The sequence below is a fragment of the Polistes dominula genome, unplaced genomic scaffold, assembly GCF_049000335.1.
Source record: "Polistes dominula isolate Pdom_NZ unplaced genomic scaffold, Pdom_raw_medaka contig_26, whole genome shotgun sequence".
NCBI lineage: Eukaryota > Metazoa > Arthropoda > Insecta > Hymenoptera > Vespidae > Polistes > Polistes dominula.
In genome coordinates, this window is record NW_028300939.1 from 3272231 (window position 1) to 3292883 (window position 20653).

General features: G+C 30.3%; 4 protein-coding genes across 4 annotated transcripts in view; 3 read left to right on the plus strand and 1 right to left on the minus strand.

Moving 5' to 3' along the window:
• Positions 1 to 20653, plus strand: part of LOC107071502 (U5 small nuclear ribonucleoprotein 200 kDa helicase-like) — a 74343-nt gene that overhangs the window by 28427 nt on the left and 25263 nt on the right. The gene's annotated exons all lie outside the window — the stretch shown is intronic.
• LOC107071508 (uncharacterized) lies at positions 9031 to 16030 on the plus strand. The gene is made up of 3 exons (XM_015330550.2): positions 9031 to 10649; positions 13688 to 13831; positions 14161 to 16030. Exons 1-3 carry the CDS (start codon positions 10156 to 10158, stop codon positions 15440 to 15442), a joined length of 1920 nt encoding a protein of 639 aa, XP_015186036.1. The 5' UTR covers positions 9031 to 10155; the 3' UTR covers positions 15443 to 16030.
• Positions 16077 to 20320, minus strand: Nup54 (nuclear pore complex protein Nup54). The gene is made up of 4 exons (XM_015330560.2): positions 20090 to 20320; positions 17225 to 18678; positions 16909 to 17136; positions 16077 to 16686 (listed from the first exon to the last, which is right to left on the minus strand). The coding sequence occupies exons 1-4, from the start codon at positions 20187 to 20189 to the stop codon at positions 16564 to 16566; spliced, it is 1905 nt and encodes a 634-aa protein (XP_015186046.1). The 5' UTR covers positions 20190 to 20320; the 3' UTR covers positions 16077 to 16563.
• LOC149032891 (uncharacterized) lies at positions 18685 to 20019 on the plus strand. The gene is made up of 3 exons (XM_089171464.1): positions 18685 to 19092; positions 19170 to 19316; positions 19390 to 20019. Exons 1-3 carry the CDS (start codon positions 19060 to 19062, stop codon positions 19798 to 19800), a joined length of 591 nt encoding a protein of 196 aa, XP_089027590.1. The 5' UTR covers positions 18685 to 19059; the 3' UTR covers positions 19801 to 20019.

Sequence of the window (20653 nt, forward strand, 5' to 3'; positions counted from 1 at the left end):
TGAAGAGTTTTAAAGTGTGCATAAAAAATTATACATTTTGCAAATTTAGTGTGGAATTGAAGTGCGTATTTTATATAATTTTCTATTAAATTTACATGTTTGTAAAAAATTAAATTCTTTATATGTCATGAACTCCTCCTAGAGACGACTGGACCGATTTTAAAAGTTTACAGGTTGAAGTTAGTCGATATTTTTTGTTGATATTATACCTTTCGATATATTCGATATATTTCTCTTATCGTTTTCTTCGTATTATTATTGTGTTACAAAAAATCGTGTCCTAATTGAAATATTACATTATGATCTAATTAGTGTTTGAAGAAGTTACTCAATTGACACTGTTGTCAAGATTTAAAAAATCCGTGCTTTTCTCACGGCCAATTATGTTGCGTGTTTCAGGGTTGGAAAATCATCGAATTTGTTTGTGTATACTCCTGAAGGATCAACCAAAAATATTGTACATCCAATAGCATTACGATAAATTAAATTTTTGTTTCAACTTTTTCAACTTTTATTAAAATAATTTTAAGTGAATAATAATTAGACTTCATTGAACAGTTTAAAATTATATTAAATGAACGTATCAATCTGATTCTAAAGAAGTTTTCACGTCAAAAAAGCCACAGCAACGCGTGGCCGGGGCCCCCCTAGTCATTTCATATATATATATATATATATATTAGGGTGGGTCAAAAAAATGACTTCTTTTCTTTTTTTTAAGTGCCACGGAAAAATGGGTTGCTAGACACCTTAAAAGAATTCTCACCAAATATGAGCTCTTCATTTTAATAGGAAGATCCTCCACATCGCAGTTTTTTATTTTTTTTTCAGTCCAATAGAATAAAATTCATATCTCATTATTAATTGATTGTACAGAAAAATGTTCTAGATGAATTTTGTAGGAAATTTAATGCTCTACAAAAAAGGTATCTTATACTTTTTCTGTAAACCTCACCATTTGAATGATATTGAAGATTTAAGTTTGATTATTTTAAGACAAATATAAGACAAATTTCATTTTTGTTGATGAATAATTTTATAACTCGACAATAAATGATTATTAAAAAGTGCACAATAGAAATTATTGTAGGAAATTAAGTGCTCTATAAAAATGGTGTCTTATGTTTTAGAGATTAAATTAAGCGTTCAAAAGATATTCATCATCAAACACTCATGTGTACTGATTTCTGTCTCTGTGAATATCTTTTATATATCATATATTCATCATATTCATATATATCATATTATATCATGTATATATATATATATGATATACTTCTTCAATTAATGAGCAATATTTAGAAAAAAAAAAAAAAAAAAAAAAGGAAATATAAATTATCTAGAATTTTTTTTAGGTTATGTAACTCGAATAAATTTTGTTATAACTCATTTGGTATGAGCACGAAGAAAAAAATGATACAGATGTGAAAATTATATGATAATTTTGATTGAATTGAAGCAAAAAAAAAAAAAAAGAAATAACGAGAAAAGAAAAAAGAAATTACGAAAAAAAAATTACAGACAGAAGTCGTTAAATTGATGTTTATTCTGTTATCACATTTGAACTAATACAAACGGACCCCCCACCGATGATGGCGTTATCAAAGTGCCATAACGATAACTTCTTGATATGTTCCTTCATTTCAAAGAATAAATGTGTGCTTACTTACTTGCTTGCTTGTTCTAAAGCATTTTTTTTCTTTTCTTCTTTTAACATTTCATGGTCTTTCTTGAATATTTTACCCATGACACCGCGAAATAAGTCATGGACTATGATATAATGATGTTTATAATTTCAAATAAGAATAATTTGAAAGAACGTTTTATATTGTTCAATGATTTTCATGAAATTTGATTAGATAAAACATGAGAATCACTGCGAAAGATAGCAACAGGTGTATTTTGATTAACCATTGTCTCACACATACCTTGTTTACTACGACGTTGGTAATAATGTTGAGTTGGTAAATCGAACAAATGAAAGAAATCTTTACGGAGATTAGATTGTCTCGATTTCAATTTGATTAAAAGTATGAAAATTTTCAAAACATATGGTATTATATATATTTCTGTATATATTATAGAAAATAATTGAAAAATATGTTTTGAAATTCTGTAAATTGATCTTTACAAATTAGGTTCAAACCTTTCTAAAGCATAATTATTAAGATGCCAATTAAATGCTACTTATGAACAAAATTAAAAGTAAGCAAATTTAAGAAACGTATAATATTTTATATTACTGTATATATTATGAAAAATAATTGAGAGATAATATATTTTGAAATTCTGTAAATTGATCTTCACAAAATATGTTCAATCATTTCTAAAGTACAATTATAAAGATGCCAATTAAATATTATTTATGAACAAAATTAAAAGTACAAAAATCTAAATAACATATAGTATTATATATTTCTGTATAAATTATGGAAAATAATTGAGAGATAATATATTTTGAAATTTTGTAAATTTATCTTTACAAAGTAGATTCAATCGTTTTTAAAGCATAATTATAAAGATGCCAATTAAATGTTACTTATAAACAAAATTAGAAGTACACAAATTTAAAAAACGTATGGTATTATATATTACTGTATATATTATGGAAAATAATTGAGAGATAATATATTTTGAAATTCTGTAAGTTGATCCTTACACAATGTTTTCAAACGTTTCTAAAGCATAATTATAAAGATGACAATGAAATATTATTTATGAACAAAATTAAAAGTACCAAAATTTAGAAAACATATGATATTATATATTACTGTATATATTATAGAAAATAATTGAGATATATGTTTTGAAATACTGTAAATTGATCTTTACAAAGTAGGTTCAATCCTTTTTAAAGCATAATTATAAATATGCCAATTAAATGTTACTTATAAACAAAATTAGAAGTACACAAATTTAAAAAACGTATGGTATTATATATTACTGTATATATTATGGAAAATAATTGAGATATATGTTTTGAAATTCTGTAAATTGATCCTTACAAAATGTGTTCAAACGTTTCTAAAGCATAATTATAAAGATGCCAATTAAATGTTACTTATGAAGAAAATTAAAAGTAGTAAAATTTAAAAAACATATGGTATTATATATTACTGTATAAATTGTGGAAAATAATTAAGAAATATTTTGATTTTCTTTAAATTCATCTTTACAAAGTAAGTTCAATCGTTGCTAAAGCATAATTATAAAGATGTTAATTAAATGTTACTTATAAACAAAATTAGAAGTTCACAAATTTAAAAAACGTATGTTATTATATATTACTGTATATATTATAAAAAATAATTGAGAGATAATATATTTTGAAATTCTGTAAATTGATATTCCCAAAATATGTTCAATCATTTCTAAAGCATAATTATGCAGATGCCAATGAAATATAACTTATGAACAAAATTTATTATATTATTTTTTATAAATGAAATGCAAATAATTTTGTTTCAACCAATCCTCATTGGTTTACAATATCGATACAATTATAATAGTAATTAATACATAGTACCGATTTATGCAAAGTATGTCACAGAGAGACGTTAAAACAAATAAGAAACATACGCACGTACACAAGAAAAAAAAATAAATAAATATACGTTGTTATCTACGAAAAATATCATATATGTATACATTGTACGTTTCCCTGAGACTTCCTTTTCTCTTTCGATCTGCTCGATTTATCGATCGAGAAATAATCTATCGAGCAAAGTGCATTTACGTAGGAATGATTTGTAACAAATCATGAAGTTTCTTCTTTCTCATATTTTTTTACTTTTTTCACTTCGTCATTATACGAAGGGGTTTACAATCGTTTCAATATTTTACGCATTTAACCACTTAACTATGACGATCCATTTAAAAAGTGCGCATCGCTGTGAATTGCACTAATCGACCAATGACGTGTATATTCGTCAAGAACAGAATAAATGTCGTTGGCGTGTCGCATACAACTCTTTTCACGTATTTCGGATAATCTGACGAAAAAATACTTCAAACAAAAGTTGATCTGTTTTTGATTGACTATACATTGCAATAAAAATAAGTTTAAAATAATTTGTTGTTTAATGTTTTTTAAGGCTTCGTTTATTTTTTTTTTTTAATGGTGGCATCCTATATTTTTGATTTTACAGTAATATAACCCGTATTAATCCTTTGAGTGCTGAATACTTTTACCTAAAATGTTTTTTAGGAAGAAAATAATTTATTATTAATCGGATTTTAATAATAAATTATATTTAATAATTAATGTTTTTGTTTTTGAATATAATTTAATTAATTTTAATATAAATATTAAATTATTTTACATTAATATTAACAAACACGTATGTACTTCGAAAGATCAGGTTAGTAATTTTTACTAAACGCATATATACGTCCATAGCACTCAGAGGGTTAATACGAGTTCAATGAACTAGTGCCACTTCAAAATAAAAATTTGAATTTTTTACTTTATATGCATTATTTTGTTTATATTGTAATATTTATTTAAAGTTTTGCTAGTCTTTTGTTTCTGTTAGTATACGATAGATAGCGCTGCATTATAATTTTATAAATTTTCATTTTTTAAGGTTACCAAATTCTTTTTCTACTTTCTGTTTAAAAGCAAATCGAATTTTAGTTAAAAAAAAGTATTAACTCATTTTGACGAATAATCAAAAAATTACAGAAAAAATTATGTGTGCAGAAGTAGTTTCTTTTTCTTATTTTTAGGTTATAAGGTTAAAAAATATCTATTTTTGGATTGAATATAGTTAATTATGTTAATCTAATGTAAAATAATAAAAGAAAAAGTTTGCAATATTACGCTAATTTATTTCTAATTTAAATTCTCCGAAATATTTGTGTATTTTTATTTTGCTTTATTAACAAAAGATATAAACTATATTACATTATATTATGTTTTTTAATTATAATTGTTTGTCCGCGATAAACATCGAAACAACTCAACCGATCTAAATAAAAATTGATTTATTTTATTTGATTTTTTCTAACTTAAAAGATAGAATAGGTTATTTAGCGATTTATAATATTTTTATTGTCAATTTAGGGATATATTATTTATATTATTTATCTTAGTCCTTTGATTTCTGTAAGTATTCGATAGATAGCGCTGCATTATAATTTTATAAATTTTGCAAGGACACATGAGTTCATCTCAAATTTTCTATATTTTTTATATATTTATTTTATCCTGGCCTAGCCTCAAAATATTCTAAACATCTTAAAATTGAAGAATATGCTTCATTTTTTCCAAAAACTACAATTTAAATAGCCAATGTTCATTGCTTTATATACATGACAAATATACTCGTCATGACACATTATTCTACCAATTCTTCATGACGAGTATACTCGTCAAACATAGTTAACTGGGTTAAATCGATGCTACACTCTGGTGAATAAATTTAAATAGCCAATGTTCATTGCTTCATATACATGACGAATATACTCGTTATGACACAATATTCTACCACTTCTTCATGACGAGTATACTCGTCAAACATAGTTAACTGGTTTAAAACGATGCTACTTTGGTGAATAAATTTAAATAACCAATGCTCATTGCTTCATATACATGACGAATATACTCGTTATGACACAATATTCTACCACTTCTTCATGACGAGTATACTCGTCAAACATAGTTAACTGGTTTAAAACGATGCTACTTTGGTGAATAAATTTAAATAACCAATGCTCATTGCTTCATATACATGACGAATATACTCGTTATGACACAATATTCTACCACTTCTTCATGACGAGTATACTCGTCAAACATAGTTAACTGGTTTAAAACGATGCTACTTTGGTGAATAAATTTAAATAACCAATGCTCATTGCTTCATATACATGACGAATATACTCGTTATGACACAATATTCTACCACTTCTTCATGACGAGTATACTCGTCAAACATAGTTAACTGGGTTAAATCGATGCTACACTCTGGTGAATAAATTTAAATAGCCAATGTTCATTGCTTCATATACATGACGAATATACTCGTTATGACACAATATTCTACCACTTCTTCATGACGAGTATACTCGTCAAACATAGTTAACTGGGTTAAAACGATGCTACTTTAGTGAATAAATTTAAATAACCAATGCTCATTGCTTCATATACATGACGAATATACTCGTTATGACACAATATTCTACCACTTCTTCATGACGAGTATACTCGTCAAACATAGTTAACTGGGTTAAATCGATGCTACTTTGGTGAATAAATTTAAATAGCCAATGCTCATTGCTTCATATACATGACGAATATACTCGTCATGACACAATATTCTACCACTTCTTCATGACGAGTATACTCGTCAAACATAGTTAACTGGTTTAAAACGATGCTACTTTGGTGAATAAATTTAAATAACCAATGCTCATTGCTTCATATACATGACGAATATACTCGTTATGACACAATATTCTACCACTTCTTCATGACGAGTATACTCGTCAAACATAGTTAACTGGGTTAAATCGATGTTACTTTGGTGAATAAATTTTACAAGTGTTTAATTCTATTTTGATCGATAATTAGAGACAGAGACAGAGACAGAGAGAGAGAGAGAGAGAGAGAGAAAACTGAATAGGTGATGACGCGCGCATAATCGTGACGATGCACACGTCTTTCAATGTTTACCAACCAATCAAATATCTATCTCTCTTCTTCTTCTTCTTCTTCTTCTCTCTCTTTTACTCCTTACAAATTAACACTGTCGTCTTATTCATGATCGAATAGTGTATAAATATATATGTATTTAACGATCCGACAGTCATGATGTTGAAATAACGAATAGACAAGACCGTCATCATCATCATCATCATTATTGTTTATCGAGTTTTACAAAGTCGAGAAGTAACAATGTTGCACGCGCGACACAACTTCGGTGTGACTTTGCGAAGTAACAAAATGAATAATTTCAAGGACATTCTCTTCCACCATTTTTCTCTGGACTACTATTTATATTATATTGTACAAATAATAATAATAATAATAATAATAATATTTAATTAATGTAAAATAATATGATTTCTTTTGTTATCAGTGGTTCTCAAACTTTGTTGTCCTACCGAACCCTTTCCAGAATAAATATTACTTGTGTTGTAAATAACCCTGTAATGTAAACCCTCCCTCTCCCAAAATGCACCTGTGGCCATCACCGCCTCCTGAATCGTTTCAACGCCCACTTTGAGAACCACTGAACTAAATGATGATAATTAAAATGATAAACTCAAGTATAGTTTAGTTTGAATTGTATTTTATTTGAATACTATGAATTTTTATTGATTTGATCAGACTATTGATATTATTTTCACACTTATTTGTCAATTAAAAAATTGACAATTTTTCCTTTTCTCTTTTAAAATACCTTTCTGATAGATAAATCAACGAGTTTTTTTTTTTTACCAAACAACGAAAATATCTAATAAAAATTAATTTTTAGCTTTCTCTTCTTCTCTTGCTTTAAAATCAAAGCTATCAAGGTTCCAAGTGTATCATGGATCAAACGATCAACAACTAAACGTATCATCGTTTTTTCGTATTCATCGAAAATTTCGATATGATCCATTTTCCTTCGAAGTTTCAAAAAATAACTTTCGTCACGTTGGTAGAACGGTTGTATCATGTTAACTGATAAGCAATCTTTATTAATCTCGATTCTCGAAAGATTCAAGTAGTTCATAGTTTCAACTATTATTATTATTAACAAGTTCAGCGCCACGCGAATTCTTAGATAAATTCCTGTCAGGCCACAAACGATACTTTATATTGAAATAATAGTTGAGTGTCAGTCACTTGTGACAGACGCGGCCTAAACGGAAAGTCCAGTGTCAGCCACCGATGACTGACGTGGCGCTCAACGTGTTAATGAACTAACGAAGAAGATTCTAACCTAATGCGAATAGGTTATGTTTCCATTTCTAATAAAACCGAGAAAGGATTACGTCTGCCGTTGTTTTTTCTTCTCACAGAAAATCAGAAGGGATTTAACACGTTAAATCTCATGTGTCGATACATTTCAGAATTCAGAATGTGTGTAACATTGGAACTTTGGTCATCCGGGATAAAATTTTTGAACAGGTCAACAACTTTAGGTATATTTAGGATCGATCATAAACCAGACGAACGAAATAAACGAAAAACTTAAGAAAACAATCAATTTAGCCAATGTCAATAAATTACTCAGCTCGTGGTTGCTGTCTAGGTGCTTCAAAATCAGGATATACAGGACAATCATCATACCGGTAATCCTTTATGGTAGCGAAACGTGGTGTCACTTACGTTACGGGCCCAAAATAAATTGAGACTTTTCGAAAATAAAGTTGTTTCGTAAAATGTTCGATGCAAAACGCGATGAGGAAACGGACGAATGGAAAAACCCCATAAGTGTAAGTACACCGACTGTACAAAACCGGACATCATTAATGTCGTAAAATCACGTCGATTAAGATGGGCAGGTGTCACGTGGCGCGCATGGGGGTGGATCGAACGGGAAAAGACCATTGGGTAGACCGAGACGTAGATGGGAGGACAATATTATTTCAGGATCTTAAGGAAATGGACTACGAAGACCACGAATGGGATGGGAACACTGTCGGGATTTAGTATTTGTGGCAATGAACTTTCGAGTTCATAATACCAATTAATAATAATCGTAACGTTTCTTGAGTCAAGTTTTTTGGATTGGCCAATAAATGAAAGAGGGGATCGTTCATTTATCCTTCACGTAACACTGCCTCGTTTCATGTATGTTAGCAGCAGCAAAAACGCCTATGATGAGTTCATGATACATTAACAGCTGTCTCCTTCTTCTTCTTTTTCTTCTTCTCCTTCTCCTTCTCGTTATCTTTATCTCTCTTTTTTCAAGTGAGTCTGTTATCGTTCGTCGTCGTCGTCGTCGTCGTCATCATCATCGTCGACGGAAATAAAGCAGAAAAGTGGGGAGCATCAAAGACCGATAGCCAGCTAATATATAAAGCATCATCGTTACCCGATGAGACCAGTTTTCAAAGATTCTTCATACGTGTCGTGTGTTCAAAATTATTGTCGTGAAAGTCCAATCGGATAATTCCCAGTTCTATTCTCTTCTCGTTTTGATTTAATATCAATTTGATATTATCCTTAAACGTGTCACCGATTGATAATCAAAATAATAAGATGAAAGTCTCATTGTTTTAGCACCGATTTCAATCGGTTTTAATTAAATCTCATTTTTATTAAAGAATTAACAGATCTAAAAGAGATAAAGGAATCAATCGGTTGAAAAGATTTGAACAAAATTGGCCTGTTGACGATAACAAGGCGTGAATTTTTACAAGATTGTTGCCACGGCTAAGTTTAACCGATCGAACGTCAATTGCCAGCATCGTTATGTTCTCGATCGAATACAGCAAACAATTCCTGAGCTACCGTATACTCAAGTCGAACCGGTTCAAATACATCTGACGATACGGACTCGGACTAAGTGCTAAAAAAAGGGGGGTGTGAAAAGCTGAAAAAGAGTGGCCGAGAGGAGAAAGAGGAGAAAGAGGAGGTGGAGAAGTTAGTGCGTGTGTGTATTTATTTTATACCGGCAACGACTTTGCGTATTTTTACGGTTAGCTCAGAAATCAAGGGTTCTCGATAATCAACAAGACCTGGAAAGTCTTGTTATTGTTATTGTTGTTGTTAATTATAGTCCTTCGATGGGATCGATTGATTTGTCTTTGACAGAAAAAATTTGTCGTTAGTAAAAAAAGAAATTTTTGAAGGGGAAAAAGGAATAATAAATATACTGTATATATCGACCTCTGTTAAATTGTTCAAAATAACGAAAAGCATTGGGCAAGAGTTGTTGATCATATTTCCCAAATACTCTACCACCATCTTTTAGAATCTAGTTAAAAATATTCTGTTGCACTTTTTCCACTTAAGGGGATCGAAGTTAAAAGTTAGGAAAAAGGAGAGAAAGGAAGGAAGGGAATATTAAATAAGAAGCTGCTGAATTTTTTGTTTATACCGAAAGAGAAAGATCTTCGATAAAAGAAGCAGCAATTAAAAACCGAAATCTGCACGTCTTTGGTAGATCCGACTAAGGTTTATTCTTTAAAAGGAAGTAAAGGGTAAAAAAGAAAAAAATGATCGTTTACGTTCCGGGCAGAATGCCAAGCCACGTTGGTCCCTACGGTGCCGCTCGTTATCCTGGCACCCTGCTAGGAACGATCCCGGGTTTTTACAACCCGGTTTCCGGTTACTCCAACTCGAGTTACTACGACTACGGGGGCCTGAGCCAGCAGCAACACCACCACAATCATCATCAGCATCATCAACAGTTCCACCAACAACTGCAGGGATCGCTAAACCTTCCGGTTTGGCCTCGAAGGATGCCGGCCGAGGAGGAACTGCCAAATTCTCCGAGTGTCGTCGCATTGCCCGGCCTCGGAATATCCTCTCCTCCAACTGCTGCTGCTGCTGCTGCTGCTGTTGCTGCTGCCGCCGCTGCTGCTGCTGCTGCTGGACTCGGAAATGGGGGTCCACCACCGAGTCCTGCCCAAAGTGATTCCGATGCCTCCAGTTCTAGTCTCGAAGTAGGTTCCGTTCGAAGAGGGGAAAATGCCCAACTCAAATGCAGGTGAGACCAATTAATTATTGTTTACAACAATATATAAAATGGCCGATTTATATTTGTCCTCTGTATTTTATGTTATCTATCTGATCTTATTCTACAGAGATAACAATTTACGGTTCAACAATCTGTTTCTTCAACAGCCAATTGATGATAATGTGTGTGTGTGTGTACGGATAAAATAAAACGCAATTTATTAACATGACTCTCGAGAAACATTGGATAATATTAGAAATAAAAATATTTACACTAGATATATTAAGATCAATCATTTTGACTAGGTCAGGCCATTTTAATTCAAAAATTCAACTTCATGTAACATTTGATTTCTGTAAATAATTTAAAAATGTCTATTACTGTTAAACTTTTTTTTTTTTTTGTTATTTTCTTAAGAGCAAATAAAAACTGGAAGTCTCAAAAAGCATTTTTTTTTTTTTTGTATACACCAGTCATTTTGACTAGTGTTGTAGAAATACTAAAAATGGCGGTATATATCTAGTGTTAATATATAATAGCTCTTTTTCTAATATATATGTTTCTTAATACTCTTGATAATAACATTTTATCTAAAACTTTTGCAAACAAACGTTTTCCATATAATCTTACGTTAAATAAAAACTTCTTTTTACGTTTCTTATCCTTCTGGTTTTCTGCTTATGCGCACATAATAATATTCCCGACAAAAATAATAGTAGAAAGAATTGACATATGTTAACACACGTACTACTCGTCACCACTTGCGAGTTCATATTTTATCTGCAAACATTCAGAGTGAGAGAGTTTATTGTACTTTTCGAACCAATTATGGAAAAAAATAATCGCGATCTTTTATAGAAGTTGTATTCTTCGATTATAGCTTCAATAATTTCATTTATTTTATTAACTCGTATGAGAATATGTAACAGTTTGAGTACTATTGAAAAATGGAGTCGGGGGGAGGGGAGGGAGGGAGGAGGAGGAGGAGAGTATTTTAACTTTTCTATCTAATCGTTGGGTCTGGCTTTCTGTTATTTTTTTTTTTTTTTTCTTTCTTTCTTTCTTATTTGTTCGCTTTCGAAACGACTTTAATTTATCTCTTTCGTATACACTTGCACACATGTATACTACACAACACGTGTATCTGTAAAATATACATTTGCAACGCGTCATTATTCCGGTTGCAACTAGTTCATTATTATCTTTAAAGTTAGACGATTATCAGAGATTTTTTTTTTTTTTGAGTATATTCAAAAACGGATTTGTTTGAAAATATGTTCTCTTCCTCGTTTTGAGTTCGATGACATCATAACCTCGAAAAGCAATAAAGAAAAAAAAAAAAGAAAAAAATAAACCGTTTTGTTGTTCTACGTTGAATGAGGAAGAAAATTTGTTCACTTGTAGATACAAAACACTTTAAAAAAAAAAAAAAAAAGAAAAGAAACAAACTTATAAGAATATAATCTTCAAGTAAGAAGATTTTGCGTAGTAAAATCCAACAACCAAACAATAAAATTGTAGATAAACGTATTATTGGGTTGTACGAAAAGTTCGTGTCGATTTTCGATAGATGGCATTAAAGTTGTTTTGCTAAAAAAAACCTGAAAAATTTTGGAAGCACGAAATTTTCAAGTTTTATTATATTATTATATTATTTTTATAATTATATATTGGATTGGAAATTAAGTAATTGCCGATGATTTGTTGCCAATGAAATAAAAGATTTTTTTGTAATATTGAAGTAAAAATAATACTTTAAGAAAATATCTACGCAATGAACTTGTAAAGTTAGGTTAGGATGACATAAAAATAAAAATAAAAAAATTCAAAAATAAAAATGGAAATGAGAGAAATCTACAACTGAAATCGGCAATTACTTAGTTACCAACCCAATATATATTTATATAATTATTAATATATATAGTTATATTATTACATAATAAACAAAAATCCAACAAAAAAAAACTTAAATGGGTTGCATTTCAATCTTCCGTCAAAATCGGCACGAATTTTCAGGACAATCCAATCATATAGGTTATGATGACATAAAAATAAAAATAAAAAAATTCAAAAATAAAAATGGAAATGAGAGACATCTATAACTGAAATCGGCAATTACTTAGTTACCAACCCAATATATATTTATATAATTATTAATATATATAGTTATATTTATTACATAATAAACATATAACAAAAAAAAAAAGCGTAAATGTGTTGCATTTCAATCTTTCGTCAAAAATCGGCACAAATTTTCAGGACAATCCAATACATGAAAGCTTTTGAATGTCTCTTAGAATTTCATTATCACTTTCTTCCATTGTAAATTCAAAGATAGGAAATATGGATTTGCGTCAAAGATGATGCGCTTTGATCAAATCGCAAGATATCTTCTATCAGAGAGAGAGAAAGAGAGAGAAAAGAAAAAATTGTTTATCATTTTACTGCTGCTTTCAAAGAATCTCTTGTACAACACATTAACAGTAACACACACAAAAAAACATCAAATCCTTCTTCTGTAGATCGTCATAATAATAATAATAATAATAATAATGAATAATTTCTTTGAATACACCTTGATCTACTGGACCCCAAGCGAGAAAGAGATAAAAAGTTTGAAATGACCAACAGATAAACTGGTGTCAAATGACGCCAATCGTTAAATGATCAGAATTGATATCAATTGTCCCATACAATTCGCAGTGAATATTTGTTGTGACGCAAATCATACACAACAAGGATACTTATATCGTCTATCAAAGCTTGATTCTATATTTATATGGCACTTGATCATTTGAAGCTATCTTCGGTATCGTTGATGTTGCTGCTGTTGGGGCTGATGCTTCCTCAAAGCCAAGTTTTATGCGTTGTTTCTATTCTTGCAAGACTGTATCTCTCATTGATAAGTCGTGTTAGATAAAAGCTTATAGATTGAACACTACTCATATTCATTGAAATAAAATCAAATAGAAACGTAAGATATTGGATAAATGTTAAGAAAGAAAATGTTCAATCTAATGCAAGTAAATCTAATGAATACAACAAACATGAAATGTTGTATCTTACAGATGGCAAAACTGTGGACGATGGTTCACATCATTGGAACAACTTGCTGGACATGTTGCAAGATTACACGCTACACCTGGTGCTCGAGGATTGTTCTATTGTGGATGGGAAGGATGTGTGAGAGGTGAACGTGGATTTAATGCCAGGTAAATATTAGGTTATCCAGAAAGTTCGTGCTGATTTTCGATAGATGGCATATAAAGTTGTTTTACGAAAAACCTGAAAAGTTTTGCAAAAACACAATTTTTAAGTTACCTTCAAAGATAGAGAAAAATTGTCGAACAAAATGGTCAAATATACCCCCAAAAAAAAAAAAGAAAAAACTTAATTACAATGCATTTCAATCTTCCATCAAAATCGGCACAAACTTTCCTGGACAACCCAATAAAATTCATTTTGAAATGTAAACTAACAACAGATATAAATATATAAATAAATAAGGAAGATAACTGATAGTTTTTTTACTTGATTATAGGTACAAGATGTTGGTCCACGTCCGTACGCATACAAACGAGAAACCACATCATTGTTGTGAATGTGATAAGAGTTTCAGTAGGGCAGAGAACCTAAAGATTCATGCTAGATCTCATACTGGTGAACGTCCGTACGTCTGTCCTGTTGAAGGTTGCAACAAGGCCTATTCTAATTCATCAGATAGATTCAAACATACCAGAACTCATGCTGTCGATAAACCATATTGTTGTAAAGTTCCGGGATGCCCAAAAAGGTATACGGATCCTTCGTCTTTAAGAAAACACGTTAAAACTTACAGGCATTATGTAAACAACAATGATAAAGTTCAAGATAAGAGTTTAGATGATAATCATTTACAAGATAAAACGAGATTCGATGCTACCTCACCTGAGAAACAAAACAGTACAACTCATTCTGAATCTGATAAAAAGGATTCCAGTATCGAAAGTAGCAACACCTCTTGCTCGAGTCCAAAAGCGAGCAATAGTTTCGAGGAACAGAAGAATTTTGTCGAATGGAACAACATGTACAATTTACAGGATCAACGAAAAGAAAATGATAACATTGTACAAAATTCATATGAACAAGATGTCAAGATTTATTCGAATTTATACGACGATAGTTACATAATACCAGATAGAATCCAAATGAATCCAATTTATTCAAATAGGATTGATAATACAATTATAAAAGATTGTTCCTCGATAATGTCTTCTCCTCGTACTAGTCCAGGATACGTTCCAGAAAAAATGACCGCACGAATTGGAATGCAATCGACACCAATTAAAACGGAAGATGAACCAATGGAATGTCAAAGTAAAATAAGTACAGTCGATTATAGAAATATTGATTCCATCGTTAATAGTACACCTTGTAAAAAAGATAACAACAACAAGGTGATCGGTTGCGATATTATAAGAAACTCTGTGATAAAGCGAGCCGAAGACGTTGTTAAGATGGAAGTAGTTGTCGAGAATAAATTAACGAAAGAAGAAACGAATAAAGATATTGTAGAAGAGTGTTGCTGTCGTCATAAATGTTGCGTTCATAGTAAAAACAGTATTTTGGAACAAACTAGAATGCTATCTGATTTTATATTAAAGTCGCAAAATCCTCTCTTTCGGCATCTTCTTGGTTCGGTGGATCTGCAATATGGTTTAGAAGACATATGGAGCAATATGGTTGACAATACCAATATTTGCGGACAAGATCTCAGAGTTAAAAATGAAAATATTACTGAAATGGAAGAAGATCTTCCCTTGGACCTTACAATTAGCAAATAATGGTGTATCTATCTAAAAGAAAATTTGTTCAACGAAAAAGTTTACATTTTAATTTGTTGTCTTTTAATGGGTCTTTAAAATTAAACGTATAACTATTATGAATATGTTTTTTACTCTAGAGTGTTAAATATTTAAAATTAACCAAAAAAAAAACAAATTCGATTTTATATTATCAAATAATTCTGCGAATTATGTAAACATGAAGTAATCAACAATTTTCTTCACTGTATAAACCACATAATCAATATGATTTTTTTTTTTTTTTTTTTTTTTTTTACAATAATTCGAAATTAATTCTAATTATCGATACACTATTATTACTATGTTTTATACTTAAAAAGGCATACATATATATCTATATATATATATGTAATATATGTAAATAGATGGAAAATATATATATACATATATATATAAATACATATATAAATATTATATATGTACGTACGTAAATTCGTACAAGCGATCCACCCGAATTATTAATAAACAAAAGGAATGTAATTTTCCAATATTGGAAAGCGCATTTTTTTTTTCTACTCTTCTATAAGAAAGATATTGAATAAAAATATATTATTTATGTAAAAATTATTTTTATTGTTTTTTTTTTTTTTTAAATTTAACAAACACCCATCACACTCTGTTATTTTTATTCTTCTTCTTCTTCTTCTTCTTCTTCCTTCTCCACAAATATCATCATCATATTAATTTTTATTTCAACGATAATGAAAAAAAAAACACGACATTAAACAAATAAAACGATGCAAGCAAGCAAGAGAGAGAGAGAGAGAGAGAGATAGAACAACTTACAAGGTAATTCACATAAATCATATTTAGTAACAAAATGAATACTCATCCTATCATAAATTGAAAGCTTTTCTTTTGTTTTTGCTGCACATTACTCATTTTTAATAATAGACAGGGGACTTATGTAATGATAACACATATGGCACAAGTTGTTAACAAATGTGTTGAATAAAGTTATTTGGCAGCAAACTTCGATCGAATCGCAATAATTTGTATAACAACACTGTGTCGATATGTTATCCGATGTGATCAACATATCACAATCTGTCCAGTGAACGCAAACGCTCATTATTTCACAGTTTTCATCAGAATGTCTTTCAAGGTATACTGTGACTTATTAAAAGATCCGACATACCATCCTTAATAATTTTTAGACTCACCAAGTCGGCATTTATTGTATCAATTAGTTGAGCCATTCCCTGTTGTTCCATACTTAAATACTGTAATCAAAATAATCATTATTTAATAAACAAATCAATAATGTTAATTAGATCAACTTGAACAAATTTAACCCTTAACACACTTCTAGTGTGCCTCCCTTCTTCCCTTTATTCCAATTATAGAACAAGTTGGAGTTGCTAGTAGATTAACCATAATTAAACGTTGGTGTGTTGAGGGTTAATTGTTCAATTAATATCATAAATAAATATTAATAAACATACCGTTTTGATGTCATCTTGTGCTATCGGATCCATCGTATACCTTTCTTGATTTTGACTATCTATATGTCGTCTCATTCTAAGCTGTGATAACATTTCACTGATTCTTCCTTTAAATTGTGTCGGTGCACTTATCTGTGAATGCATTGTTTCAAATCTACGCGTCAAAGCTTCCTCCTCTGGTTGTAACGACAAACCAACTTTGCGAGTTATTTCCTGACGTACCAACACCTGTAAAATAATGTACAATTATTCAATAAGCTGTATTGTCAATAAATAACATTGATTTATATCATAATTAATAATTGTTCTACCCTACCTGTAATACCCTATGCTGTAATTCTAACAATATTCTCCTATGTTCTTTTAATTTTGCTTGAGTGGCAGTATGCTGTCTCTGTAAATCTTGAATTCTTTCTGCAGCCATGTCTAGAAAAGCTCTATGCCTAGCAGTCTCTTCTTTCTGACATTTCAGTCTATATTTCACTTGCTGAAAGCCTATCATTGGTACAGGAATATACATCTCTGGATTAGGATTGTCCAATTGAGCTTGTTTCCACAATCGTGGATCAATCGAACAAGGTGGATTATCTAAATATTCTTTCAATTGAGTTGGATCCAATTTAACAAATGGAAATACGTCCTTTACACCATTTTGAATAAGTTGTTGTTTTTGCATTGGTTGAGACAGATAAGCAACTAATTCATTAGCAGGAATTTTTCTTGAACTTCCAGTTACTCCTTTCTCAGAAATAAAAATGGACACTTGACATTTATTTTTTCCAGTAGACTTGATACTATCAATCATCACTGTCAAGTTAGGTTTATTTCCAAGGATACCATGTAAGAATGCAATTAATTGTTGTTTGCCTTCAGTTACCATCTTTTCTTTCTTACCAAAAGAAATGACAACCAATCCATCGTTATTATCAGCATCAGGAATACGACTATAGCCGATGGCCTTAAACCTGCACAATGGATTTTCTTGATTCAAATCAATTGGCGGTGCATTTACCGAATAATAAGCCTTTCCAGTACCCCATAATGCTTGAATGAGATTCCATCTAGCAATTGTATTATCTCGTTCGTCATTATAAAGCTGACAATTAAACACGGCGTTATAAAGTGCTTCAGAAATAGACTGTTGTTGCTGTTGTATTTGTTGTTGCTGCTGCTGTTGTTGTTGTTGTTGTTGCTGTTGTTGCGTTTGTATTCCACTTCCAAATCCAGTAAAACCAGAAGAGCCAAAAATACTACCTGTTGTTTGTGTACCAAAACCTGTTATAGCAGTTGTTGTTGTAGGTTTCTGACCGAAGCTACCAAAACCACCAATAGATGTGGAAAAACTTGTTGATGGTGTTGTACTCGCAGTACCAAAACCACTAAATAAACTTGGCGCAGAAGTCGTAGTCGTGGTCCCAAATCCACTAAATCCACCAAATCCTAATGACGTTGTAGTTGTCGTTGTACCAAATACACCAAAACCAGTTGAAGGAACAGGGGTGCTCCCAAACGTCGAAGGAGTTCCAAATCCAGTAGTTGTTGCTGAAGTTGTACCAAAAGTTGATCCAGTACCAAAACCACTGGTAGCTGGAGTACCAAATGCTGGAGTTGTTCCAAATCCGGTGCTAGGTGCAGTACCAAAACCTGTTGCTGCAGGTGTTCCAAATCCTGTTCCTGTTCCAAATCCGGTAGTTTGAGTTGATGGAGTACCAAAAAGATTAGAAGACGAAGTTGTTGGTGTACTGAATCCAAAAGCTGGAGTACCAAATCCTGTTATCAAAATTTATTTCAAATTACTTAATGGAAATCAATCTGTAATAATTATCGAGTTTCAGAATAAGAAGAAAAAATGACAAAAATATGAATATTCAATGTGAAGTTGACTAGTTTTTTTTTTTTTTAGATTTCACTAACTTTTGTTTATACGATGTCAATAAGGCATACATCCAACAAAAAAGTTTAGATTCTCATTAATGATAATCAATGTCATTTATTTATATTATTATTTTTATATGTATATAGAGAAATATATAATGAAAAATTGCAGAAAATTATAAATGTCAAAAATACACATCAAATAATTTATGCATCAAAGTTGTGAGAAGATCTATCTTGTTCTTTAGGCCAGATAAAAATATTTAAAAGGAAACAATGTCTTTTATGAGTCAACAAAATCAATTGCACGTAAGATTTGAAAATATTTCATTTAATTTCACATAATCATTTCATTTTCATATGAAAATGTTATCTTTATATTTTAGCATCCTAAATTTAAGGATATGGCACTTAATTTCTTTAAAAGGGTAACATCTAATAACCAATTAGTTCTAAGACAAATCAATGCTCCTTCATCTGACTTTTCTACTGAAACTATGGGTGAAGCTGGTACTACAGATCGGTCAATTGGAGTAAGAAACATTTTTAATTACAATTTTTCAATATTTGTTATAATATAATATTATTTATTATAATTCATTTTAGGATGTTACAGCAGAAATTATGATAACAACAGTTGGAAAAATACCAAATGAAATGTATTATTTGGAAGATACTGCACAACCCAACATACAAACTGCAGATCCAACAACTGTATTATCACATTCAATAACTAATATCATTCATACTACAATATCAGCAAACAATTCTACTGTATCTGGACATACAACTCGTTCTGTTGTGTTTGTAATATTAACCGTTGCATGCTTGGTTCTATTATTTCTATGTTGCATTACAGCATGCATTATTTCCAAAACAAAAAGGAAAAATTACTTTTGTAAAAGAAATGATTTTGATTGTGATCCCGAATGTAATGGATTAAATCGGCCACTTCTTAGAACGGAAAAAATATCCGACACAACTAGTAAAACAAGTAGCAGCTATTTGAAAAAATAATAAATTATTGAAATATATTGAATCATAAAAAGTTTACAATGTTTTATACTAAATACGAACCAATTAGAAAAATTTCGCGCCAGAAATGCGAACTACCTTAACCTACAAAAATTGACACGTTTTGTATCATTTAAATACTCGTATCGTACTACATCTCAAGAATTATTTCATTTATAAAATAATCTTTCATAAAATAGAAGATAAAAAAAAAAGTAAAAAGATATTTGATAGACATAATTTAAATGTAATATCGCAAGCATGATATAACCTAAAAAACAGCATGAGTTACCTAGCTTAATTGGTGTGGGAGCTGCAGTAGCTGTCGAACCAAAACTAAAAGAAGAAGCTGGTGCTGATGTGTTGGTTCCAAATCCTGTTCCAAACGACATTTTGTGATAAATAATTCACAAATAAGTAAAAGAAGATATTATACGTATAAAACAATGCTTAACAACGATAAATCGCGCACTACTATGCAGTAACGACACCAGCAAATATGGCGGGATACGTTAAAAAAGTGCAAGTCGTGCTTAGTCGGTACAGATGCAACCAGATGGCGCAACATTCAAAATGTATATATATAGTACAGATGCAACCAAATGGCGCAAAATTCAAAATGTATATATATATATATATATACTTTATAAAATTATATTAAAAATATATATACATATTTTATAAAACAAATTATGCAATTCTATTATTTACAATGGAAAATTTGTAATAAAAGAAATTAATTAAAAAAATCTTATTCTTTAATTTAATAATAATTCAAGATCAGATTGCTAATATAATAGATTCCATATTAAATTTCAATATTAATAAGAACAATAATAATATAATTATTTTTTGT

Bases quoted from the DNA above. Each gene is read 5' to 3' on its own strand.
- LOC107071508 (XM_015330550.2), top strand. From the start codon at position 10,156: ATGATCGTTTACGTTCCGGGCAGAATGCCAAGCCACGTTGGTCCCTAC. The intron at 10,650-13,687 runs GTGAGACCAATT...TGTATCTTACAG, and splicing joins AATGCCCAACTCAAATGCAG to ATGGCAAAACTGTGGACGAT. The intron at 13,832-14,160 runs GTAAATATTAGG...ACTTGATTATAG, and splicing joins GAACGTGGATTTAATGCCAG to GTACAAGATGTTGGTCCACG.
- LOC149032891 (XM_089171464.1), top strand. From the start codon at position 19,060: ATGTCTTTTATGAGTCAACAAAATCAATTGCAC. The intron at 19,093-19,169 runs GTAAGATTTGAA...TTTATATTTTAG, and splicing joins GTCAACAAAATCAATTGCAC to CATCCTAAATTTAAGGATAT. The intron at 19,317-19,389 runs GTAAGAAACATT...AATTCATTTTAG, and splicing joins CTACAGATCGGTCAATTGGA to GATGTTACAGCAGAAATTAT.
- Nup54 (XM_015330560.2), bottom strand. From the start codon at position 20,189: ATGTCGTTTGGAACAGGATTTGGAACCAACACATCAGCACCAGCTTCT. The intron at 17,137-17,224 runs GTAGGGTAGAAC...ATTATTTTACAG, and splicing joins TACAGCATAGGGTATTACAG to GTGTTGGTACGTCAGGAAAT. The intron at 16,687-16,908 runs GTATGTTTATTA...TTTTGATTACAG, and splicing joins CACAAGATGACATCAAAACG to TATTTAAGTATGGAACAACA.